Source organism: Aspergillus ibericus, assembly GCF_003184845.1.
Source record: "Aspergillus ibericus CBS 121593 unplaced genomic scaffold BO80scaffold_12, whole genome shotgun sequence".
NCBI classification, from domain to species: Eukaryota; Fungi; Ascomycota; class Eurotiomycetes; order Eurotiales; family Aspergillaceae; genus Aspergillus; species Aspergillus ibericus.
The window spans coordinates 539,773-564,768 of NW_020292110.1; the positions used below are offsets into that span (position 1 = coordinate 539,773).

General features: G+C 50.7%; 7 protein-coding genes across 7 annotated transcripts; 4 read left to right on the top strand and 3 right to left on the bottom strand.

Moving 5' to 3' along the window:
* Positions 1-1,713: 1,713 nt before the first annotated feature.
* On the bottom strand, positions 1,714-2,256 carry BO80DRAFT_351822 (uncharacterized protein; the record flags this gene model as incomplete). Its single annotated transcript, XM_025715601.1, has 1 exon — positions 1,714-2,256. One exon carries the CDS (start codon positions 2,254-2,256, stop codon positions 1,714-1,716), a length of 543 nt encoding a protein of 180 aa, XP_025577062.1.
* Positions 2,257-10,758: 8,502 nt separating this feature from the next.
* On the top strand, positions 10,759-13,950 carry BO80DRAFT_29798 (mRNA-binding protein PUF3). The gene is made up of 6 exons (XM_025715028.1): positions 10,759-10,920; positions 10,975-11,116; positions 11,178-12,490; positions 12,541-12,819; positions 12,868-13,423; positions 13,479-13,950. The coding sequence occupies exons 1-6, from the start codon at positions 10,882-10,884 to the stop codon at positions 13,907-13,909; spliced, it is 2,760 nt and encodes a 919-aa protein (XP_025577063.1). The 5' UTR covers positions 10,759-10,881; the 3' UTR covers positions 13,910-13,950.
* Positions 13,951-14,780: 830 nt separating this feature from the next.
* cwc21 (U2-type spliceosomal complex subunit CWC21) lies at positions 14,781-15,852 on the top strand. Its single transcript, XM_025722594.1, has one exon. It carries the CDS (start codon positions 14,961-14,963, stop codon positions 15,603-15,605), a length of 645 nt encoding a protein of 214 aa, XP_025577064.1. The 5' UTR covers positions 14,781-14,960; the 3' UTR covers positions 15,606-15,852.
* On the bottom strand, positions 15,804-19,567 carry BO80DRAFT_423641 (ATP-dependent RNA helicase ECM16). Its single transcript, XM_025719098.1, has 2 exons — positions 19,290-19,567; positions 15,804-19,230 (listed from the first exon to the last, which is right to left on the bottom strand). Exons 1-2 carry the CDS (start codon positions 19,491-19,493, stop codon positions 15,844-15,846), a joined length of 3,591 nt encoding a protein of 1,196 aa, XP_025577065.1. The 5' UTR covers positions 19,494-19,567; the 3' UTR covers positions 15,804-15,843.
* A 292-nt stretch (positions 19,568-19,859) lies between these two features.
* BO80DRAFT_443532 (uncharacterized protein) lies at positions 19,860-20,380 on the top strand (the record flags this gene model as incomplete). Its single annotated transcript, XM_025721363.1, has 2 exons — positions 19,860-20,033; positions 20,084-20,380. 2 exons carry the CDS (start codon positions 19,860-19,862, stop codon positions 20,378-20,380), a joined length of 471 nt encoding a protein of 156 aa, XP_025577066.1.
* A 45-nt stretch (positions 20,381-20,425) lies between these two features.
* BO80DRAFT_453936 (uncharacterized protein) lies at positions 20,426-21,409 on the bottom strand (the record flags this gene model as incomplete). The annotated part of the gene is made up of 2 exons (XM_025722047.1): positions 20,426-21,248; positions 21,312-21,409. 2 exons carry the CDS (start codon positions 21,407-21,409, stop codon positions 20,426-20,428), a joined length of 921 nt encoding a protein of 306 aa, XP_025577067.1.
* Positions 21,410-21,929: 520 nt separating this feature from the next.
* BO80DRAFT_463461 (uncharacterized protein) lies at positions 21,930-24,987 on the top strand. Its single transcript, XM_025722595.1, has 8 exons — positions 21,930-23,054; positions 23,134-23,325; positions 23,381-23,562; positions 23,610-23,721; positions 23,772-23,832; positions 23,898-24,181; positions 24,243-24,343; positions 24,473-24,987. Exons 1-8 carry the CDS (start codon positions 22,215-22,217, stop codon positions 24,801-24,803), a joined length of 2,103 nt encoding a protein of 700 aa, XP_025577068.1. The 5' UTR covers positions 21,930-22,214; the 3' UTR covers positions 24,804-24,987.
* Positions 24,988-24,996: the final 9 nt, after the last annotated feature.

Sequence of the window (24,996 nt, forward strand, 5' to 3'; positions counted from 1 at the left end):
TACTACCGTGTATGGGGGGGTTTAATCTTGCGCATTGTTCCTGTACTCCTGGTGTTTGTAATTACCCCCTCATTTTTCATACAAAATATACCTCCCCTTCTCATTCCCCATTTCTGCTATTGCATCTCTACATCATCAATCAATTACATCCCCAGACACATTCTCCAATCCCATAAACCCCAAAGATACCCAGAGACGAGGCACATCACCTATCAAAATGCCCTCAGTTCCACACAAAACATATACGTACCCAAAGAAAAATACAACAACCGAACCACCACCCAACCGCTCGCAAGAAAACAGTATCAATCTAGACCCATCGACCTGTGTATCATATTATCTGACCCCGTCACCGACAATGATAATCAGAGAGGGTAGGGGGGGGGGGGGGGGTCTCCTCATACCAAGCTTCCCTTCTTCAGCTACGTAGATATGCACGCCAGATAAATGCAGGGATTCCGGCCTCTCCCAAAAGCCATGCCACGTAGCGATCCAGCTCGTAAGACGGACCGGTTCGAGGAAAATGTGACTGCAGCTATGGTGCACGTAGATGGAAGAGGGTTGGGGAAGGTGTGCGGGATTGTATTTCTATTTCTGGGTGTTAATGTTATGGGTGGTATACACCGTGACCAGATCCATGTTCCATGTCACATGTATATCCCTGGAAGCAAGGGAAACGATATAAAGCGGGATCGATAAAGCAAAGGAGAGACTAGAATGAATTGTCCGTCTTATCTTTTATGATTGTCACTCATGTTGTACAAAGTTGCTCCGTACTCCGGTAATCAATCACGTGAATTCTATACATCCCAGGTGGGGATAGATGAGATTAGATCTCGATCTTGGGCAAATATGTGAAATGTACTCCGCATAGATATACGGTGTAGGAGATATTTGAGATAATTAAGATCCCACGTTTTATGCTATTGACCTTTGCGGGATAGAACTAACTCCTATAGTAAAACCTTAGGAACTTCCCGTATATAGTTATGTTTTAATGGTAATATAACTATTATCTTCGGCAATTGTTTTGCCATTTCCTACGGAGTACCCATCGCTGGGTGCCTGCTGCCATTCAAATTATCAAGAACCTGAGCAAGTGTCATGTACTTATCAATACGCTTATGAGGCTCTCAGCCACCATGTAGCAGACTAGGTACATACATTATCCAGCTTAACCACCCTGAACGCAAATTGGTACTGTAAAGGGCGAGCGTGGTAGAAGATAATTGGAGATAGAAGCGAATAAGAATAAAGGAGAATGAAACTCAACCAAACCAGTGCGTAACGTCTTCTCAGCCCTAGTGACGTGGCAGGGTGAAAAGACCAAAGTGACCAAGCACAAGAAATGAACGCCTTATCAGGGTAAAAGGACAAATATCAATAAGAGCCAGCAAGCCGTGCTGTACAATCGGGCAGTATGGATTGGCCGTCAACCGGTCCGGTATAATTTCACATCCAAAAGTAGATACTGCCCGGGTCAATCGGCGAGCGTGGTGGCTAAACGGGACAGAGCATATGCGTATGTGCAAGTCGCCAAGGTACTATGAAGCGAAGGGTCTAAATACGGAGATGAATCGAGGCAAATCTTCGCCGGATATCGTCATGCTTTTCGGATCTCGTCCACGTGCGACAACAGCCGAACTTGGTCATTCGGGGTATCAGTCGATGGAAGAATGCGCAGATGACCGTTGTCGGAAGCAGTCGGATCCTCTAAGACCACCTAGTCGTGGCCTCCTTCTCCTTCAGGCCGCCCATACGCTCGATATCCAACGACTGGAATCGCTCTGCATCGCTGGACTGATACGGGGGGAGCTCCTCATTGCAAGGCTCCAAACCCACACCACCGGCATCGGTAATCCTCACCACCACCACGCGACCAGACTTGCGCTTTCCGGATTCGTCCTCCTCCTCGGGGAACGTAATGCGAATCTCGGGGACAGGGCTAGGCGGGGGGCTCGACGAGTTCTGCATGAGGCTGCGCTTTTCATCATAGACCAGAACAGACTCGGTCTTGGCGTTCGGCGAGGCGGAGACCGTGAATCGACGATGGCTTGGCACGCATTGCCCGTTGTGTACAGGAAGTTCCGAGTGTTCCCGGCTGAGGCGCTTGCGGCGTAGGACAAGGAGCGCACCAACCATGGCGATACCGAGTAGGATAAGGACCAGGAGGGAAATCAGGAGATCGACCATGTACGGGGAAAGTCCATCGCTAGAATCATCGCGCCGAACGAACTTCGAGATGGGAGTGAACATTTTTTTAAAGTTGATTTTTTGGGTTCGATATGATCTTCAGATGCAATCCGAAGAAATGGTTCGTATGGTAAAGGTATTTCTCCGCAGACGAGGAGAATATAATCGAAGAATCGAATTGCTGTGAGCGATATCCTTGTCAATTCTGGATATGCTGCACCTCGGTCGCCGACTGTCACTTACGAGGTCTCAACAAGGGTCTCGCGAGGATAGAATCAGACGAAAATATCCTTTTCAAGAGACCGGATGGAGACGGAGTCGTCGAACAAAAAGAGAGTATGTATCAGGTCGGTAGGGTGGCGTAGTTGAGGCGGGGAGAGGGGCGTCAACTGGGTTGATAAAAATCGACCGGGCTGGTATAGCGAACGAACGGACAGCAAGGCGATCAGCTGAAAGAGTGAAGCCGACACCTGCTTTGGGTAAAGAGAACGTGACGGGGTGAGGAAGGAGGAAGAATGAGGGGAGGGGTTGGTATGGGGTGTCGCTGGGGGAATGGAAGAAAGGAACAAAGGGAAAGGCAGAAGAGAGCGAGCGAAGGGAGGGTGAGCGAGGAGGAGGGAGAAGAGGAGTAGCGTTGCAGTGCCGTAGTAAGCCCCGGTGGGCACCCGCCCGGCACGACAGGAAGAATCAAGAACGAGGCGCAAGGGCGCTTAGTCCTGAGGCCCCAGGCTGGCAGGCTCACTGGCTCAGTCCAGACTCCAGACCGAGTGAACGCAAGGACACCCTAGCCGCTTTCCGCCTAGCTCGGTCTTGGTTTGTTCGCTGGCGTCGCTGCTAAGGTTTGCTGGTAATTTCCCCATTCCGGCCACATGGCCTATCATGTGTCGCCGGTGCCTGACCGGGCCCATTCTTCGCCAACCAGACCCAACCTCATTCGTCGTCGCCCCTGTCGGCGACTGACCTGTGCCTACGCTAGCTGAATCGGTCCAGTCCTCCTTGTCCACCTGCGCTTCCCCTCTTTGGTCGTCCTTTTTTTAGGTCGTTGGCCCCTGAAAAGCGAAAGCCAACAAGGCCGGGGCCACAAGGCTGGAGTCTTCTTGCAAATTCCCTTGCGAGGACTAGTGTTATGGTGCGATCATCTTTGTCTTTGATCAAGACCCTGTCGAGTATTGACTTGTTCAGACTTCAGAGGCCATCAGAGTGGTGTTTCTATTTTAATATCTTCATCTCGGGGTGGAATGACGTTCCGGTTCGCCAAGCATTTGCCCAGTTGGGTGGGAACTCCGGCTCCTGAGGAAATCTATCTCTGAATTCTGATTTGCCGGTGGAGCTCACAGTCGTGGCCTGAAAAATCTCCAAAATCCGGTTCAAGCAGGCCGTGCTGGCGCCCATGGAGACAACTCAGCAATGATCAGTGATCTGATGTCAGACCGTCAGACTGCCCCGAAAAATCCTACGGCGAACTGGGTCTCCCACATGACATCAGAAACCACCTGTCATGGACTAATGCAGGGTCCATCTGTCACCAATGGTGAAACACATTGACTGTTAGGCACCTCCGTATTCCATGATTTGACAGCGGTAAAATCCACCAACATGATACGATCTACTTTGGATCGTAGGGTGAGAATCAGGCTAAAGACATACATTTCCGGGACAAGTTCCCATCCCGCTCTTGGCCTGTGTCTGAGGTAGCAATGGACCCTCCCATTCCTTTGCAACTCATGAATTCCATGAGAACTGACATTGTATGAGAACTATGACATTGTATCGGGCCCTTTGACCCGCTACCCTGTGTCAATTCCACGTGCCAGTGATCGAGTCGCCTGTCTTACCTACGAACACTATTCACTCTTGTTTGTACAATATCGTGCTCAACCATAATGTCGTTAGTCTATGCAGCCCGTCTGAATTTAGCAATTTCAATAGTCTACAGACTACACACGGGAAGTGAAACAAGTGACAGACATGGTCTCACTTCGATTGCACCATGACAACGCGTTGGAACTACAACCTCTTGTTACTAAATTTAACCGATCAACCCCTGTAGTGACTCGCGAGTCATTGCCACATACTTCACGCACCCCACACATTCCGCCGCATGCCAGGTTCACGTCAAGGGAAGAGCAGAGCATGGCATCCGTATCTCCGACGATCGTGGTATGCCGATAGCTATGCTATGGATCGACAAGCCCTACAGTCTTCAACCAGTTGCTGTGACTGAATCTGTATCAGAATGAATCTATATTTAGATGGATCATTTCCTGGCACGATGGAATGTGGCTTGACTGACATGCAGTTGACAAGAGCAGGTATATGCGATATATCAGTTGCCATGCAACCTGACCTATACTGTTCTTGTGTAGGTATTCTTTTACTCCGGGCAACAAGTCTTGCCCCTTGATTAGCATCGTGCTGTTCTGAACTTGAAGCTCATCTTTAAATTCCAGTGCCAAATTGATGAAGTTGAGATTATAACCTAGGTAACAGTTCTCCTGAATTCAAACATGTTGAATCAGTAATCGATTTCCATGACATTCACAGCTGATCGACGTTCGTCGCTACACCAACCCTCTGGACTGTATCTACAAGACTTCGGTCGTCCTGATGAAATGCGCAGTACATCGCATGCCCGATAATGCCTGTTCCCCGGACTACATAGAGACCAGTTTCTTCGGCCGCTGGATAGCCCGACTCTTCTTCAATCTACCCTACCAGGCATCCATTCTGAAATCATATTCCTCAACATATCTTATGTCCTTCTCACGATCAAGCCTCTAGACAGTCCATTGCATCAGCACTATCTACCGCCTACATAATTCGACATTTATCCCATGATATATCAGTAGTTTCCTCTTCCTGATCGTACACATCACCCACAAGCTCAAAGTCCAACCACAGTTCTACAGACCATGTCATCAGTATTGAAGCTACCACACTCATCCCCCGACAGAAGATAAGAGTTACGCACTATCTTGAAGCAGAGCTAGCTGATACTGAACGTGTGGAGACCACCCTTGACAGACGGACCCGAATAAAATTGCCCCTTGACAGTAAAAACCTCATGAGGGGTCAAATGTCAAATTATCTTCTTAGAGGGTATTTTGAGCTGAGGGTTAATATACTGGGATACACATGTGTATGTGTACGACTGTATCGAACTGCGTTTCTAAAGGCATGTATCAATGTCAACTGTAATAGCATCAGTGCATAGACGATTACTGAATTCTGGAGGGAAAGATATATATCATCGATCATTACTAATAGTTGTTCAGTGAGTTATCATATAATGTAAACTTCTTAGCTCCCAATACTAGTACTGTCTAGTGAGCATACTCTTAGATAAATCTAACGCACTCTCCAAATTAAGGAGATCTTACACAACGGAACGATGTATCTATCTCATTCAGCGAATAGTCTTCCTATCCCCACCAAGAAGCAGTCCTCATAATAACCAAGGTATCGAGTATCGGAACCATAGCATCAATCAGCACAGATATTACATGGCCCAGCGAACTTATCTTAGCTTTTCCTCAAATATGTAGAAGTTTTACATACTATCCAAGTATGTTTTGAGTCCTTGGTAAAACATCCAGAGGTTATAGTCATCTCGTACGCAACTTGACTCAGGAAATAAATTTGTTCGCATATGGATAATGACAGGATAGTCCTACTGGGATATTCTGATCGACCACATAACAACTGCCGATGAACAATATCTGACCCTCAATTACTGTGGCTTTGGTATAGTTGGGAAGTTGTGTGGCTACTCTGGAATCATCTTGGATGATCTACTATGACAGGGTTTGGTAGAGCAAGTGGGATGTTATGTCTCTAGATATCTCGGTCTGGTAGAAATTTGCAGTGTTATGTGGAGAAAGTGGAATTACTGATATCTTTAGACAATGGTGATAGACAATATCATTATTATTGCTGAAAGAGTCGACATAGAAGCAGGCTTGGACACTGCTATACTTATAATTTCATAGTAATTGGATGATAGTTGGTGTTGATTTCCTAACTATTTAAACTGGAAAGGTGGCACTGACACCTTCTCAACAGATATAATTCATGTTGTGAGGGGTTATTTTATCTTGAAGTCATGGGAAGAGTTGCCCATGTGATCAGGATGAGCACTCATAGCGAAGAACCAGCTGACTTGGGATAGCGCGAGATACGAAGACATCTCATATAAGATGCTGAGGGCTTCTAATTGATTATACTACCATTACTTGCTCTTGTTAGGCAACAGTAGCGGCATTCGCTATTGTGTCTCGTGCCATGACCTCGAAGGAGTCCTTGTCCTTAGCGGTAGCTTCGAGTAGAGTCCCTCTGATCCTTGCAATTATGGGACTGAGAATTCTTGATATAGAGATATCGTGAGAATAATCAAAATGTTCAGTTTAGTATTCAAAGATGCGTCCACTGAGAGTGTCGTAATACTTTGACACCAGAGTTGGCAGCCCCAAAATAATGCCGTGTATTCTTGTAGCCTGAAATCAAAGGCCGCCACGGACCTGCACGTCATGCAAGGGAACAGAACAATAGAGTTCTGAGAGGAACAACCGAGACATGTCTCAGCCTGACGTGGTGGAATAAAGCCCACACGTAGCTGGGAGTATGACGGACCAGCATCATGAGGTGGTAGCACGTTGGGGACGGGATTCATGGTTGACCAGACACGCTATAAACCTTGCCATTCCCAGTGGGACATACGTCGAGCGGATAAAGCGGCCCTGGATATGAGTCACAATAAACATGACAGCAGGCTGGCGACTCCGCTAGTGGTGTACGGGTGGCTACGCCTAGCACCCGTACCAGGGAAAAGAAAAAGTATGGGATGAATTTGGGGCATCCATTCAAGTGAGGGGATGAAGGCACGCGTGGCTTTGACAATGGCATGATGATGATCGGGTGCTGTCATCAGTGGGATCATGGATGGTTGTATCCATGGACACTGGGTTGCCGTAAGTACTACCTCCAAGCGCCTAGAAACAGGGAAACAGGGTAAACACTCCCTGCGGAGGGAGGATGAGTTTGTTATCACGAATTCGCTATCACGAACATGTCGTGCTAGTCATGATATGTGCGTCCAAGTCCAGGCCCACAACATGTTTGGTCATGGCATGGATCTACAATCCTGTGGATTGCTGAGCAAGAAAGGGGAACTCCCGGAATGGTTGGAAATGATTCCCGCTCGAGTTGGTTCACGACCGGAACTTGCCATGATTTAAGCCTTTCGTCGTTCATTATGTATCTCCCTCGGCCTATTTGCTGTGACCTCAGACCCGGTACACCCTGGCGACAACAACCTAGATAGTGGGGAGGTAAGGCAAATTTGCCTTTGCTGTGAATGGCTTCTGCCATTGTTGCAATTGCTCGCTCGGCTGTTCTCATCCTATCGTAGTGATCTGGGCATGTCGCTCAGCAAATCAGATACTTCTTCCTCCATGATAAGGCGTTTGTACAGAGGAGTGCTACACTACATATATGCATGCATACCATGAACTCCCCAATGGGCAATCCGTGATAGAGCAAGGTGAACTCCAGGAAACAACCCCTTCCTTCCGCGGCCGTCATAAAGACAGGGCGGATGAAACCTAAATCACCGTTACTGTGTACTGCGCGGATGCAAGGGACATTCGGAGGCCGTCGAGCTAAGCTGTTCGCCATGCGTGCTTCTAGTCCAAACCGGCATAGCGAGAGGGGAACAGTTAGATGTGCTGGATGGATTACCCAGTCAGAAACATAGTTCAAATAGGGATATCGTAAGGGTTACTGTTTCCCCGACATTACGTAGTATCCCTGTCCAGTCGTAGCAATTGTGGTCGTAAGGCTAGGTATGCATCATGGAAGGGATAGCGCATAAGGTGTAATATCGAGCGAAATTCGGGAAGAACAGGTAGCCTATGGAAAACGATTCACGCCTGTAGGTAAATTTCAGTGCCATTACCGCACGACGATGTTGTCATGATGCAACACGTTGGTCAAAAAATTGGGGGCGTCGTAAGTGTTTTGCTCTGTCCCCTTCCGTACCGCGGGTGCGTGTATATATAAATGAGCCCCGAATGATGCGCGGAAGCGCAAGTCCCCTAATACGAGCTTGGTACAAGGTTGCTTTAGTTGGTGGTCGATTCCATCAATTGCCGCTTCGCCCCTACACAGGGATAAATTAGTGAATAATAGCGTTGGATATCATGAGGAGCTCATCAAACCATTATTGTTGGCTGAGAATAAACTCTGATTCATCAGCGAAAAATCAGGCTAGTCTAGTGGATCCGATCGGTCGGGCTGGAGCGTAACTTAACCTTTACCGCAAATCTTCATCATAGCCGCCGCCGTTATTACTCCAGGGCAGACGACAGCGCAATGGAAAGAGGAGCGATCTTCCAAGACCCCGCTCCGGATCGTTGGCATCATTTGTTGACTAGTCCGTGAGCAGTGGCAAATAATGGCCGAGTCACTCGCCGGTGTTGGCTGGGAAGTCGTGTCCGAGTGGTGGAAGTGGCCATGACAGCTTCTCGGGCGTTCCAGAGAAACTCCAGGCCACGGGAACCCTGACGGACGTAGTATTTCATGATCGTGCTTATGACGGGCGATCAGAAACTGATCCCACTGAGATCAAATCATTACGCAACGGCGAGGGAGACTTTCTACTTGTTCTCGTAGTATGTAGCGGTCAACCCTTGTGCATGCCGTGGGTTGGATGTCTCCGACGTGGTTCGTGAAACCTTGGGTTCCCAAAGTAGAAAGAAAGAAGGTGGAGGGGATTCGGAAGCATCAGGAACAGGAACCGATGGGCAGGCCAGCTGGATATGAAATGGAGCCTTCAAGTTCATGACAGCGCTGCGATCGCCTGGAGGGGAGCCTAAGGGCAGCCTCGGGGCTAAGAGGAGGAGGAGGAGGAGGAGGAGGAGGGGGGGGGGCGCCTAGATTGAAGCCTAAAAAAGAAGCGGCGGGAGCGAATTTGGGCGGCCCCAGATCCAGCGCGTATCAGCCGGGACTGGTGGGCAGGCGCCCCGGTACCTGCCCACCCGCCGCAGCGCCCATACGGTCGCCAAGTACCTGAGCCGATCGACAGATCGTCTGGTATTGTCACCGGCGGTAACGATACCGATGGGCGCCAAAGAATCAGTCCAGTTCAGTCGTTCAGTCCGTCAAGTCGTTTGCCGCAAGACACGCAGCATCTTTTTTCCAGCTCGACCAGTCCAGTCAGTAGGAGCAGTCCCAGCGCCCAGCTTATCTATCATCTCCATCCTCACTCAATCCTTCTGCGCCCTGCCAGAGGTCCCGACTGGTGATTTCTTTTTCTTCCTTTCTTGATCCTGCAAGTTTTCCCCTGGCGCCTTCATCTGGACTCGTTCGTCCTTTTTGTCGCCGCCTCTTCTGCTTTCTCCCTGTCCTCTCAAATCCTCTTTCTCTCCCTCTGGAAGTCTTTTGGGGTGCTTCGTTTGTGCTACCAACTTTTGTCTGTTCTCGCGTTAACCAGACCCTTTTTTTTTTTTTTTTTTTTTTTTTTTTTTTTTTTAAATTTTTTTTTTTTTTTTTTTTTTTTTTTTTTTATTAAATAACCTTTTCCCTTTCCCTGCTTTATTTTGACCTTCGCTCTCAACAAACCTTTTTTGATTTTTCCATTTCCATTTCATTTTATTTTCCCCATCTCTTTGTCATCCGTACGTCTTCTGATTTCGGTCATTTATTATCTCTTCCCCTCCCCTCCCCCAAGTTTGCCATCTTCAACGCAGCAGTGGAGGTCGAACCGGACTGGCGTTAAAAAGACTTGACTGATCTGCTCGGAACCACTTCGGGTGTCATGCTTGCTCTTGTCTGTGTCACAACCGAATTACATTAATGCCGGGCTTTGTCTCTCGTCCACATTCCCATCGTTCGACACTCCACTAATCACGTCCTTTTTGCGCAACAAGCACATTCTCCGTCCATACCAGCTGCAGTCTCTCCAACCCTTCGTCCCTCCCCCCTTGCCGCTACGAATCATCCGAGCTCCTAACGTCTGTCTGATTAAACGGACCCCGTGTCGACTATCCCTCCTCGCTAGAGGGCACATGAGGGCGATCTGCGAGATTCGAACTTCCTGGAGCATGCACGGAGCATAGTCACGTCGCAATACGTTCTGGCGATTTGATCTACGGCTACTTGCTGAGCTGTAGGCGGAAACCCTCAAGCGCTTTTATCGAGCTCTTGTCACCTTGCGTTGTTGACGGCCCTACCTCCTGCCGCCCAGCATTTCTCGCCTGTTCTCCCCCTTCAATCCCTGTATAATTTGTACAGCGCTTGGCCGCGTCTATTCTAGACAAATAACCTATTCCTATCTTTCAGCGACATCTTCGCGCCGCCCTATCTCCGTCTCATCCCTGTCCTTTCGTGTTTCGTATCCTCGCTCTCTTGTGAGTCAATCCTCTTTTTGACGTTCTCTGTTGACCTACTCTCGGTGGTTGGTCTAAGCTGATCATATGGCTGACTCTTTCAGTTTGGTATTCACTAGTGGGCTTGTGCTTCGGTCATCTCTTACCGCTCATATAATTAGCCGTATCGCTTCAGCATCTACATTGTCACCTGGAACACCGAGGACAAAGGCGAAGGGGATCCGAAGACAAACACCGGCCTCGAAGTCGGCGACCGACGACTATCCATACTTTGAGCCTCGATTTTACGGTCTACACCCGGCGAATGATCAATATGGCCTCGAACCCAAGTGCAGTTCATAATGTAGGTGGCAGCTGGACTATTGTGAAGTGGACTAGCTGGTTGACTGTGGCACAGGTTCGATCAAACCGGGCGGCCAATATGGGTTCATCGGGATTGAACAGCGACAGAACACGGGGCGCTCACGCGAGCATGGGAAAAGGCTTCGGTGGTGGTAATTCAGGGTGGAACTCCGGTATCTGGGCGAGCGGTTACGAAGGTACGCAGCTAGCTGGGTGTTTGACTGCGTTTCAAGTGGTTCAACTGACCTGGATATTTAGATCAGCACACCGCAGAAATTGCCTTCGAGGGTAAGGCCGGATCGAGCTCTTTGCTGTCATCTTCTGAATCAGATGGATGGAGCAGCCGCCCCAATCTCCCTTGGCAAACGGTCAACACATCTAACTCTTCCTTATCCCGAGCATCAAATGGGGGCATGACGACTTCTCCCGTACAAACACGTCCCAATGACCGCAGCGCGGCTGGTCTTCCCGAAGCCACCGACACAACTTCATACTTTGCCATGCCCAAGTCGTCGGGAATTGGGGGCTCGAGCGGGGGTGCCGGGCACAAGACTTACCTCAGCACTGGGTCTGACGGCATCTCACCGTCGGGAGACGGAATTAATCTAGGCAATTTCGGCACGGTGAGAAACGGGGAAACCAGACGACAAGTCAACCCGTCGGCATTTGGGGGTAGTCCCGTGGGCTCTGCGTTTCCGATGAAATCGGGGTTCACCAGCCCGCTGGACAATCAAAGAGTCGACGAGGTGACTACATCGATGGGCAGGTCAACCCGGCAGTCGGCGCTTCCGGAATACATGACACAGCATATTGGGCGTAACTCGTATTCCCACTCCGCACACAGTTCTGCTTCTTTCGCACCACAGAGACCATCGCACGCTACTTTCCCATCGTTCCATTCAGAAACCCAGGGCTACGAGGGCCGGTCTGGTAGCGGGTCCGTGGACCTCAACGGTGGTCTGAACAACTTGCAGCTCCACGAGGGCAACTTTCCCGCGCGTCCTGCTCTGAACCGTCCAGCATATATTCCGCATAAATCATACGATGCCAGTCTTGCACGCCTCAAATATCAAAACAGCGGTGACGAGAGCGAGTACCAGCTTGGTCCCTCATACGTGCCCGAAGGCGTGCCGCAGGATTTGCAACTAGGATACCAGTCAAGCAGGTCCCGGGTTCCAGATGCAAACCCGTTATCACCCACGGATTACCGCATGGACAGCCCTTTCTATGGCCAAGAAAACGTGGCACATTTCCGGAGTGGTTCTGCAAGTCAAGCAGCGGGCAGCACGGCCGCACTCCTATCACAGAATTTCCGTGCCGAGCAGGAGCTTTCGCAACAATCGGCCAATACACTCCAAAGAGTCGCATTTCCCTCGGGATACGATCTCGCCGGATATCAAGCGCAGCGACTAAACGCTCTGTCTTCCTTCTATAATCCTGTGGCACATCTTGGCGGAGCGAATCTGGTCCCCCGAAGCCACCGTGACAATGACTCTTCCCAAGTGGTGCGAAGCCCGGTCCTGGAAGAGTTCCGGGCTCAGAACAAAGGAAACAAGCGTTATGAGCTGAAGGTAAGCGAGACTAGTCTGCCTCCCTGGATTATGATGCTGACGTAACGCAGGATATTTATGGTCACATTGTGGAGTTCAGTGGCGACCAGCACGGCTCCCGCTTCATCCAGCAGAAGCTCGAAACGGCCAATAGCGATGAGAAGGAACAGGTGTTCCACGAGATCCAGTCTAATAGCCTACAACTGATGACCGATGTTTTCGGCAACTACGTCGTTCAGAAGCTCTTTGAGCACGGCAATCAAACGCAGAAGAAGATTCTGGCAAACCAGATGAAGGGACATATCTTGTCCCTTTCTACCCAAATGTACGGGTGTCGGGTAGTGCAAAAGGTAGGGTCCCAACGGAATCTCACATGCATTGGATGCTAATATGAGCAGGCCTTGGAGCATATTCTCACCGACCAGCAAGCATCGATGGTCAAAGAGCTGGAGACTAATGTTATCCGCTGTGTCCGGGACCAGAATGGCAATCACGTCATTCAGAAAGCCATTGAGAGGGTGCCCTCGGAGTATGTGCAGTTCATCATCAGTGCTTTTAAAGGACAAGTGGAACGACTTGCCACACACCCTTACGGGTGTAGGGTCATACAACGCATGCTCGAACACTGCCAGGAAGTGGACCGAGAGTCCATCCTGGGTGAACTGCACGCCTGCACTTCCAAGTTGATCACCGACCAGTTTGGAAACTACGTGATCCAGCATGTGATCGAAAACGGGGAAGAGAAGGACCGGTCGCGGATGATCGTGATCGTCATGTCGCAACTCCTCACCTACTCGAAGCACAAGTTTGCCAGCAACGTGGTGGAGAAGAGCATTGAGTATGGCGAGGAGTCTCAACGCCGGCAGATGATCAGCATGCTGACGAGCGTCAATGATCGGGGGGAGAGCCCTCTGATTGGCCTGATGCGCGATCAGTACGGCAACTATGTCATCCGTAAGTTGCGATCCACCATGGCGTTCGGATCATGGCTTGCTAACGTCCCCTGCAGAGAAAGTTCTCGGACAGCTGGACGACTCGTCCGAGGAGAAGTACGCTCTTGCCGCGCGCATCCAGCCGATGCTTGACCAATTGAAAAAGTACAGTTATGGCAAGCAGATCGTGGCGATCGAGAAGTTGATTGGAGGCGTCATTCCACCTGCGGGGGGCCCTCTCCCCCACACGGCGACATCGACGACGCCGCCGAACTCGCACAAATCCTCTCCTCAACCTTCGAAGCGCGCGGTGAACGGGGTCGAGAACTGCCGGGCCCCTGTGGTCGGGGCGGCACCCCCGACGCCGCCTCCTACCGATACTCAGAGCAATACCGATGGGTCTACGGAATCCAAGCACATTGCGAAAAGTACAGTGACCCCACTGGCGGAATGCGAATCGATCAGCCCAGTGACAAGCGGCTCCGTTGAGGCCACTGGTGCCACATAGGCTATGACGACTTGAATTACATTATTGCTTTCTCCTGCAACATATCTTTATTTCTGATGTTCCGACTTTCCCAACTTATTCTTAATTTGGGCTATACATACTGTGGGCTTGTGGGAGCTTGACTCCTGGTCCCAATTCATGGCTTGACGGCGCAACCACGAGGGTGACGGCGGAAACTGATGTCATTTGCTCTTCCAGTTTGTGTTTGCTTTTCCCCATGCCCCCTTTTCGCTTCTTGAAATTTCTTTCCTTTACCCCTTTAATTGCTTGTGGATGTATTCCCCTTCTGCTGTTCGTCTGACGTTCGACGTGATGAAAACGAGGACACGCCTCCATAGTTATCAATGTTTCTGTTTCTCTCTGTCCACGCGAGGGGCCGGCGTCTTGATTGGTGAATACGGGTTCATGGGACATCGCGCTTGATTTTCCTCGATGGGTTACAAAAGGGACCTTGGAATGGACATATGGGAGACCTGGAAATAGGGAGAATATAAGGGATGCCTAGAGCATGTAGAGGCCTTGCTGTCTCGGTATACAGACAATGAACGCGATTGCTCACATGGATGTTGTAGCTGCCCTTCATCGGCGATTCTACCTGTATTCTATTCCCGGAACAAACCTGATGCGAAAGGCATCGAAGTCATGAGAGACTCCGATCAGGAATTATAGCAGAGTATCAGAAGCTGCACATCTCACCACCTGCCCGCCAAATAAACTCAGTATAATCGGTCGATAGTCCCTCACTGTAGATCCATACACCTCTTATCAATATCGTCATCAAGTGCCGCCTTATCAACGCAGCTCGATATCATCACGTGATGACATGCCTAGGCGGTCGGACCAAGCTGCAAATCCTCCATCGTTGATGCGACCCGCCACGATCCAGACCTCACCACTATCCTTCTCGGTGCAGCGTTAATTCCACCACCAGCCATACCACAACAACAATACCCACCACCACTTACAACCCGACCACTACCCTCTACACACTCACCCACCCACCCACCTACCTCACACCCCCAACCAACCCCACAAACAAAACTCGTGAACCATGTCCTCCAACGTCGGCCTCTCCACGCCCCGAGGCAGCGGTACATCCGGATACGTGCAACGGAACTACGCATTCATGAAGCCGCGCAACACGGGGTACGGGGCTCCCTACCCGCCGGTATCAGGGGCGAACAATGCGATGGAGAGACCGTTCAAGCAACGACAGCCCGATAAGCAGATTTTGGAACATGATCGGCGACGCGCGATTGAGGTGAAGGTTATGGAGGAGAGGGAGAGATTGGAGGAGGGGAATGAGGAGGTTGAGGAACGGATTAAGGAGAGGAAGAAGAAATTGGGGAAGGGGGAGGATGAGGAGGAAGGGGAAGGGGAAGAGGAGAGGGTGTTGACGGAGGAGGAGATTGAGGAGCGGTGTGAGGTTTTGAGGAAGAGGTTGGTGAAGGAGATGGAGGAGGAGGAGGCGCGGAGGGAGAAAGCGGGGAAGAATGGTGGTGGTGGTGGGAATGGGGAGGGGAGACGTCGCGGGGGGGGCGCCTGGGGGAGGGATTTGCCGCCGAAGGAGAGACGTCAGTTTAAGAGTTATCAGGTGCATGAGTTGGCGGAGGCGAAGATTGAGGAGAGTGAGCGGTTGAGGAGGGCGTTGGGGATTAGGGAGGATAGGGAGACGGGGGAGATTGCGAGGAAATGAATGAATAGATCATTCTGTGCTGTGTTTGGGTTTCGGTTGGGTTGGTGGGTTGATTGGGGGTTATTCTTAGTTCCGACTTATTTTATTATCTGTGCCAGGTGTTTGGAGTTGCTTGGGGTTGATTCATTGCATGGGTGTGATTGGGGAATGATGCATACAAGGTTAAAGGATCCCGCAGACTGGCATACAAATTTGCTCGTGGTATATATCATCGCTTTTATGGCATCCATTATATACATTAGGCGGTAAACTTTTCAATCACCCAGCCCTCCTTGGCATCCTTTCGTTGGATCACCTTCTTGGCTGGCAACGGCCACCGCGATCCGCCAGCCTCGCCCACCAAGGACGGGATGACCCAGCATGATCGCCGTTCGGGAATGCCCTCGATCAATTCCGTCTTGCCAATCGGCTTGCCGTACTCAATTAGAGGCGTCCCGTGCGCGAGAGCAGATAGCTGCAGTCCGCTGGGCGCCGCAAGCGGATACATGCGGATCTTGGGGGTCTGATCGGCCGACACGACGGAAGGCGACGATTGTTGGAGATGGGAGTACACAATATATTGGGGCATCTCCTTGGCCGACAGCTGCGCAATGATAGACGACGGGTGCACATACACAGCCTTGTCGTCAAGCTCCATGCCTGGTCCTTCGCGAGATCGCATGAGCGTAAAGTACGGCACGTCGATCGCTCGCTTGGGGGTACGATGCATCTCAGGGGGAACCGGGGCAAGGTCGGCGCGGATGGCAACATTGTCGATGAAACCGGCGGTGACAATCTGCTTGATCGCCTTGACCTGCTTCTCGGACGGTTCGGGCAAGCGTGCCTGATACGCTTGGACCAGACCCGGGTTGTTGCTTCGCACGATGTCTGTCAGCTGGCGACGAAGCTGTGTGGCTTCCTTGAAGGCTTTCGCGCGCAGGAACATCTGCTCGCAGAACGAATCCCCGTCAGAAGCATAACCATATGCGCAGATCGCCGACAGGTACTTCAACGCGTCTGACGTGTCATCGTGCTTGCCGAAGAGGCGATGGGCCCGCGCGTAGTCCTTGTGGCGCTGCTCCCGGGCTGTGTCCTCAAGTCGGTCCGAGTTCGTGTAGACGCCTTTACCCTCATCGCCATCCTTGGCGGGCACAGGATCAATCTGATTCTGAGGAACAAACAAATCGCCCACCGCAAGAGCCGAAACGAGCGCGATAATATACGGCATGCAGCCATGCTGGTGTCCAACATACAGCATCTTGCCAAACCGTGGAGACAGCGGATACGTCGACAGGCGGTTACCGATTGACGTGATCTTGCCTTCCGCGGTGAGTGCACCCAGGTTCTTGAGAAGCTTTTCGGCCTTCGCGAGACCCTGGCGGCTAGGGGGTGTCGGGAACGGGAAATTGATAACGTTGTGAAGCCCCATGCTCTTCATCTGAAGTACGACACCCTCAATGGGCGTCCGCAGAATCTCCGGGTCGGTGTATTCGGCGAATTCGTTCTCGTAGATCGCCGACGAGTAGAGGCGATAGCAATGTCCAGGGCCAGTTCTACCAGCACGTCCAGCACGTTGGTTGGCGCTGGCCTTGCTGATCCACTCAATCTGGAATTTCTGGACACCCGTGGCTAGATCGTACTGCTTCTCCTTGGCTCGTCCGCAGTCAAATACGTACTTGATGCCGGGGATGGTAAGACTGGTCTCAGCCACGTTAGTGGCCAAGACGATAAGCCGTGAGCCTTCCGGTGGGGGCTCAAAGACCCGAAGCTGCTCCTTGGTAGGGAGCTGAGAGTACAGTGGCAGCACATGGACTCGGGTGGATGAGCTCATGGCCTCTTCGCCCAAATCAAACTCGTCTTCGTCTTCCTCAGCGTCATCCAGGCCAGCGATTTCGAAATCACTTTCGTCATCCTCCTGGTTGCCTGCAATGGACAGATCTGCACCGCCGATCTCCATATCCTCCGCCTCAAGTGGGGCATCGTTTGCAGAGATCTGGACCTTGGCTTGGGTAGCTTCGCCGCGCTGGGTCGGTTTGAAGGCCTGCTTCAAACGCTTGGAAAGCTGTCGGATCTCGTTCTGTCCGGTCAGGAACACAAGCATGGCGCCCGGAGGCAGCTTGCGGTGACCTCTCGACACCTTGCGGAACGCCTCTTCGACATAATCGCGATGCGTACGTCTGGAGAAGTGCACTGTCACAGGGTATTGACGGCCTTCTGCCTGAACCAAAGGTGGCGGTCCTTGGCGGAAGAGATTGGGATTCTGCGTGAAATCGGAGATGCGTAGGGTGGCCGACATGACCACGAGTTTCAGAGGCTTGACAGATGGGTCTTCCTCACGCATGGCCTTTCGCAAGTCAACAATACGACTGACCATTCCAATGAGGATATCGGTGTTGACACTTCGCTCGTGAGCTTCGTCGATTATGATAACCGAATACTTGCTGAGGGAAAAGTCTTCGGCAATTTCGCGGATTAGAATACCATCGGTCATGAACTTGATCGCGGTCTTGCTGGATGCTGTGCTCTCGAATCGGATTTGATAGGACACTTGCTCGGAAAATTCTCCCAGCTCGTCGCCCACACGTTTCGCCATACTGACTGCAGCAACTCGGCGCGGTTGTGTCACTCCAACCATGCCTGGATTGGGGCTGTTCGGATTGCCATAACCTGCTTCGAAGAGGAACTGAGGGAGTTGCGTCGTCTTTCCGGAACCGGTGGCACCCCAGATCACAATTGAAGAATTATTATGGATTGCTTCCATAATCTTCTGCTCTTCACCAACCACTGGCAGTCCTAAGCGTGCGTTTTGTATTTCCTCTGACCGGTTAACCTGGACACTAAACGCTTTCCGGTTGGGGTCCCCTTTAGTAACCTGGAGTTCCAGAGGCAATGGCTCCTCCTCATAGACGGTGTTTCTTGCTGGCTTCTTGGGTTCCGGGATGAATGGCATCGGCTCCGAGACGACTGGGACGGTGGCAGGCTTGAATCCAACAGCATCATTGATCTGCTGGCGAGCCCAAGTTTTGAAAGCGGATTGTCGAGGTTTGCCGACTTTGTGGTTCTCCTCTTCCTCCTCATCCTCTTCCTCGTCTTCATCTTCATCCTCCTCGCTACCGTCGTCGTCTTCGTCGTCGTCTTCCTCTTCATCCTCGTCACTACCGCTCTCAGCGTCACTTGAGCCGTCCTCAGATGTCTTCTCCGAAGCCTCATCATCATCTTCACTTTGACCTTCATCTTCGGAACCGAAGCCCTCCCATGGCACTTCTGGCATCGTAATTGTTATTTCTGGTTTCTTTGCGACCTGCTTTCGCTTCTTGAGAACCGGGAACCCATCCGGACCCAGTTCGAGGGGGCGTTTCAGCCCGCTGCCAGTCACTGGATCCTCCACAGGCTTTTGCACAGGAGCTTCCAATTTAGAGTCGCTGGAAATTGCTTTCGATGGAGGCAACGAGTCATCCGAGTCGTCGTCTGATAGATCTGAATCCAGACGGGAGTCATGGTCCGCGACTGCAGATACTGGCGCTCTCTCATCTTGCCTCTTGCGCTTTCCTAGTTCTCTTGAGCTCTGGAGGGCTGAAGTGTCGACCTTGGATTGAGCGAGTTTCTTCAAAAGTTCGAGATTCTCTTCTTTCTTTAGCTTGTTTTCCTGCGGAGGCATTAGAAATATAATCTAGATAAATCATATTGACATATAGTCACACGCACAATATACTTATCCAAACGCTTCTGCTTTTTCGAGGAAATCTGAGCGTGCTGTGCTCGCAATTCCTCTTTTAGCTGCTGCCGTTTGGCATCCTTCTCACTCTTGGAGACGGGCGCAAGTTCGGCAACATTGGTGTCTACCGGGGCATTGGTTGCCTCCTTTTGCCTGTGCTTCTGCTTCCGTTGACGGGGGACAAACTTGGGCATGGTCGCCGGACTTAGATTCTTTGCCTCTACCAGGAGACAAAGTGAACCAGGTCCAAAAAGTCACCAAATCGCAACGCAAAAGTGAGGGTTGGATCCGGATCCGTGAAAAAAATCAGGCGGCGGCCACATTCTGCCCTCAAAGCGGTGAGGATAGCTTCACCGCCCGGATCGCGGTTCACAGGCCCAACCAGCAACACTCCGCCTTTCTACTGCGCGACTCTTGGCTTCCCCTCTTCACATTTCCTTCCTCGGTTCAAGTCTCCTTGTTACTCGCCCGGTTCAAGAAAGAAAGAACTTGATTCATTATCTTTGTTAGAGTATCTGTTTAGAGTCTTAACCGAAAAGCACAAAAACACAGAAAAAAACATGAGTGAACCATTCGACCTCAACCTACTCCAGGAACCTCTAAACCTGCCCTTCCCCGCAGTCACAAAACAGGTTGCTGAGGTCATCCAGGGGATCCAAACAAATGTTACCCTCATCAAGTTTAGTGACAGAATCCTAATAACGATTTCACAAAAAGGACGACTAGGACATTGGGTTAGTCATTTCATATCATAATCCTCTGGTAGGCAACTAACCTACTTTAGCTGCACGTGCCACTCGAAAACAAAAATCCCGGGACCGAGGGCTTTCACACTTTCTCGGATTCTGCAGACGATAATCTACTCCCAATTGGTAATCTGACTGCTACGTCACTGCTCGGTGGTCGAGCCCCTGGTCATGAGGTAGTTGGTCAGCTTTATGCTCGTCAAATCGCCAGTGCTATTGTCACCAAAACCCCCAACGAGAAGCGTATGCTCGTCGTGGGTCTTGGCCTAGAAACTGCCGACGCTGATCGGGATGTTTTCTTTGCCATCATCGATCTCGTGCTCCAGTGTCTCTGAGGAGTCGCGAGGCGGTTCAAGAAAGGGAGATGCTGGCCATATCACTTACAGAACTTGAACCTCGACCTCGTCGCTACGTCGCATGACTTGCACACGAGGGTCTCTCTTCGCGAATATCAGCCTGACGAGGCGCTTCCTCTCCATCTTGGTGAAGCCTTTGAATATCAGTCTCCCAAGTATCTCGAATGCTCCGCTGAATAAGTCCTGGATCAAATGCGTCTCGGCGAAGCCAGGCATTTTCCAATTGTCGGTCGCGACAATCGTCAGATCATGAACGCGCAGCGGCTTGTCCATTCTCAAAGTGGTAATGAAAACGGAGAAACTCCAGCGACGTTGCACGGCTAGTTCATGGTTCCTGTCACCAAGCGAAAGTACAATGGTTCCAAAAGGTCGTTGTTTGTCGAGCAAATAATTACAGCAAACGGACCCAAGCCACTTCCAACGACAGCATCGCAGTTCCCGCGGGAAACGTCTGAGGAGGTACGCGGTGGAGGCGCCATACTCCTTGAGCACCACCCGGCGGTACGCTAGCGAGTGATACAGGGCAATCGAGGCTTCGTGGTAGATTTGATGTGAAGTACTGAGGATGGCCAGGTTTGTGGTTTCTTTTTGGGAGAACTTCTCTATCTCCAAGACGGTACGGTCGTGGGGGAACAGGAACCCATATATCCTGACTCGGACGTTCAATGGAAGTCGGTGAAGATAGCAGCTCGATGCCGGCTCTCTGCTGAAATGGCTTTTGTTCAGCACCTTGCATACCTCTTTCGCGACTACATCATGGAACCCCGGCTGCTTGCTGTTTTCTTCGAGTCCAAGCTTTCTCTGTGTTTCTGTGTCGCATACCGGCTTGCCGAAACCGACGACGGGCCTTCATGCCGTGTCATGCTGTCAGCAAAATGTATGCGAGATTGGGAACACGTGCATCACTCACCCAAGATTGCTAGGGTCACGGCGATTATGGTCTTTCAAGAAACTCTCAGTCGATTCTTGACCATGAAGAGGTTCCCCAGTCGGAGCCACACCAGTCATCTTTCCGCGTTGATGGACAAGTGGGTTGAGTTTGGAGAGAGGTTCAGATTCGTGATCAGTGCGCAGAATGTTGGGTAGATGAAGAGCGTGCAGAAGGGGATGCTTTGTGCTAGTCATGGGAGCCTTGATACGCAGCCGTACTAATAACAAACCGGTCGTACTGACAACAAACTGCTCGCATGTATTACCTATAAGACATGAAACAAGACGTGAAACAAAAGAGCTATTCACAGTCATCTGTGCACAACAATCGGGAGTGAATGGCTGCCGTAGCAACATGCTTCCGGCTGTAGAGGGACAACCCTGGTAATTCCATGGTTTAACATTAGTGCCGTGGTCCATTTCCGCCTCTCCATAAGTCAGACGCGACTCTCTGAGCCTCTGCAAGATCCAGGGTCGTGGGGATTCTACTGGAAGCCCTCGAGGTTGAGGCTGGCCCGGTCACGTGCTGGCGGCGGACTCCCAGGGCGACTTGCAAACACTCGACTTCTCTTCTGGCACTCTTCAACATCTTCCATCCGTTCGACATTCCTAGACCTCAGCCTTGCTTCTTTGTCTGTCATTGAACTTGTTCAAGTTTGCTGAAGATAACGTTGTGCTTGTTCTGCTGTGCTAAGTACTTTATCGGTCTTATAAACCCAGCGTCCATCCATTAAGGCAGCCTCCGGCGGAGGCTACAACCACCCAAGCCTCTCTTTCGGCTGAGAGTCTATCCCCCTCTTTCAAGAGACTTTTTTCAACAGATTTTCTCTGATCCTCTCATTTTTCATCAAACCTTCTTCTCACGTTTATTAAGATAGCTAACATGGACCCAAACGATTTGCATGATGCAGACCTTAGAGCAGCCATTGCCGCTTCTCTGGCCGAGGCGGGCTACCAGGCCGACCAACCCAGCAGGTCCCAGAAGACTCAGTTTGTTGACCTTACCGCCGACTCAGACTCGGACGATGTTGTACCCGTCTTTCCAAAGTCGCGGTCCGTGATCGGCTCCGACACTGAAGAAGATGAGTATGATGAAGATAACGATGATGATTTTCGGAGAGCCATCGCTTTGTCGATGCAAGATACTGACGCACAAAGCTCGGATGGTGCCTTGGAGTCCTCACAGAGCACTGAGTCAGAAGAGGGCCAGAGTCAGGACACCGACTCTCCCTCGGTGACAGAGGTCGAGAATAAAGCTAGCGACCAGGAACCGGCCAGGCCTATGGGTATCCTAGGCCTGGACAGGAAACGAATGGAGCAAGAGCGCCTCGCACGACTGGCAAAGAGAAAAGCTGAGGACACTACCTCGATTGACCAGCGGGCGACTAAGCAATCGAAAACCGAGCTAGCTCCCAAGCCTTCCGTTTTTGGACCAAAGGGAGCTCCTAGTTATGTGACTGCGGCGTCCCAGACTAGAAGCTCTAGCTCGACGCCATCCACAGCCCCGTCTATCCAGTATCCAGAGGGTGTCGTCAAAAAGACATGGGCCCTCGGCAGTGGTCGACAGGGCGATGACATCAAAATTGGGGAAGTCCTCCAGAAGTCCGATCTAGAGCTTGCTGTTCTGAGTTCCTTCATGTGGGAGATGGATTGGCTTTTTTCAAAGATGGACATCGGACGTACTCGATTTATTCTGATGATGCAGGCCAAGGATGATGCTACGGTGAGCATCTCCACTCATAACCTTCAGTGTCCCAGATTCAAAAATCATATGTGGTATCCAACGCTAATAGCAAGGAAAGAAGCGTCAGTATGAAACGGAAACGACTTACATGCCCAATCTACGCCTGTGCTTTCCCCCTATGGACGGCCAGGTCAATTGTATGCACTCGAAGTTGATGTTACTCTTTCACCCTGAGTATCTTCGCATCGCGATACCAACGGCCAACCTAATTCCATTTGACTGGGGCGAGAAGAGCGGAGTGATGGAGAATGTACTACTCTCAAAACAGCCAACTCCCCTCAGGGCTGCTACTAACACATATCTAGAGCGTCTTTCTGATTGACCTTCCCAAGAGGAGGAATATGCTCTTGAACAGACAGCCAAACACACGTTTCTACGAAGAGCTGGTCTATTTCCTGGAGGCCAGCGATCTCCATGAAAACGTCATCGCCAAATTAGATAATTTCGACTTCACCAAGACCGCTAAATACGCATTCGTCCACACCATGTAAGCTCCCCATTGCTTACCACACTGATGATGTCTAACAACCCCAGCGGTGGCACACATACAGGTCTCAGGTGGAAAAGAACGGGCTACCCCGGCCTAGGCAGTGCAATAGAGAGGCTAGGACTCCGAACGTCCAACCCGGTCAATGTCGACTTTGTCGTAAGCACGCACACCTTCCTTTATAGCCCTTCCTGCTCACAGACACACAGACCTCTTCCGTCGGCGCTCTCACGGACGAGTTTCTCCGCACTATATATCTGGCCTCTCAAGGTAAGCACCCACCCACAACCTAAACCTAAGCCACCTAAAGTTAACCCGAGACGAAATAATAAAAGGAGACAACGGCCTAACCGATTTTACCCTCCGAACCACGAAAACCTTCCCTGCCCCGCGACGCGACGATCCGTCCACCATCATCGCGAAAGACACAGCCGCCGAATGGAAAGACCGTTTCCGAGTCTACTTTCCTTCTCGGGATACTGTAAACTCATCGAAAGGCGGTCCCCGTTTCGCAGGCACGGTCTGCTTCCAGAAAAAGTGGTACGAGAGCGAAAAGTTCCCACGCCATGTGCTCCGTGACTGCGAAAGCCAGAGACACGATCTGTTGATGCATAATAAGGTACCCCCAATTATACAACTGACCGGTTTACTTAAATTCTAACTCGTCAACGATATTCTAGATTCTCTACGTCCGTCCCGACGAACCGATTTCTCTATCAGACACTACACAATGTCGGGCTTGGGCTTATGTCGGAAGTGCCAATTTGTCAGAAAGTGCTTGGTGCGTATTCCTACCCTCATCTTATCCTCCTACAAACTCGCTACATACCTCCCTCTCTCTCCCTTTCCTCGACACACACACACACACACACACACAAACAACCCGAGTCATAGAACTAACGACAAAAAGGGGCCGTCTCGTTCAAGACCGCACAACTAAAGCCCTCAAACTCAACTGTCGAAACTGGGAGTGCGGTGTCCTAGTCCCCGTCATCGAAAACAAAAATTCTAGCCCAAAACCCGGGGTCGAGAATAAGGACGATGCCCACAACAAACCCGGAACAGCCAAAGCCACAGCCAAAGGTAAAGAAAAGATGTCCGAGTCATCATCGTCATCTGCATCGAATGACGACGGCGCTAACCTTGCGGCTGCGTTCGGGGATACTATCCCGGTTCCGATGAGTGTTCCTGGGGCTCGGTTTGGAGGGGCCCGGAAACCGTGGTTCTTTATGGAGACTTGATCTGATCGAATTTGATTTGATTCAGATGATGGATTGGTATGGTCTTGATTAAGAGGAAGGAGGGACTTGGATGATTTGTTGATTAGTTGGTTGATGGAAGCAAATAATCATGATACGAATGGATATGATAGGACAAAGCTAAGCTAAGATAAGAATATGATAATGAAATTGAATACTTCATGAGAAAGAAACT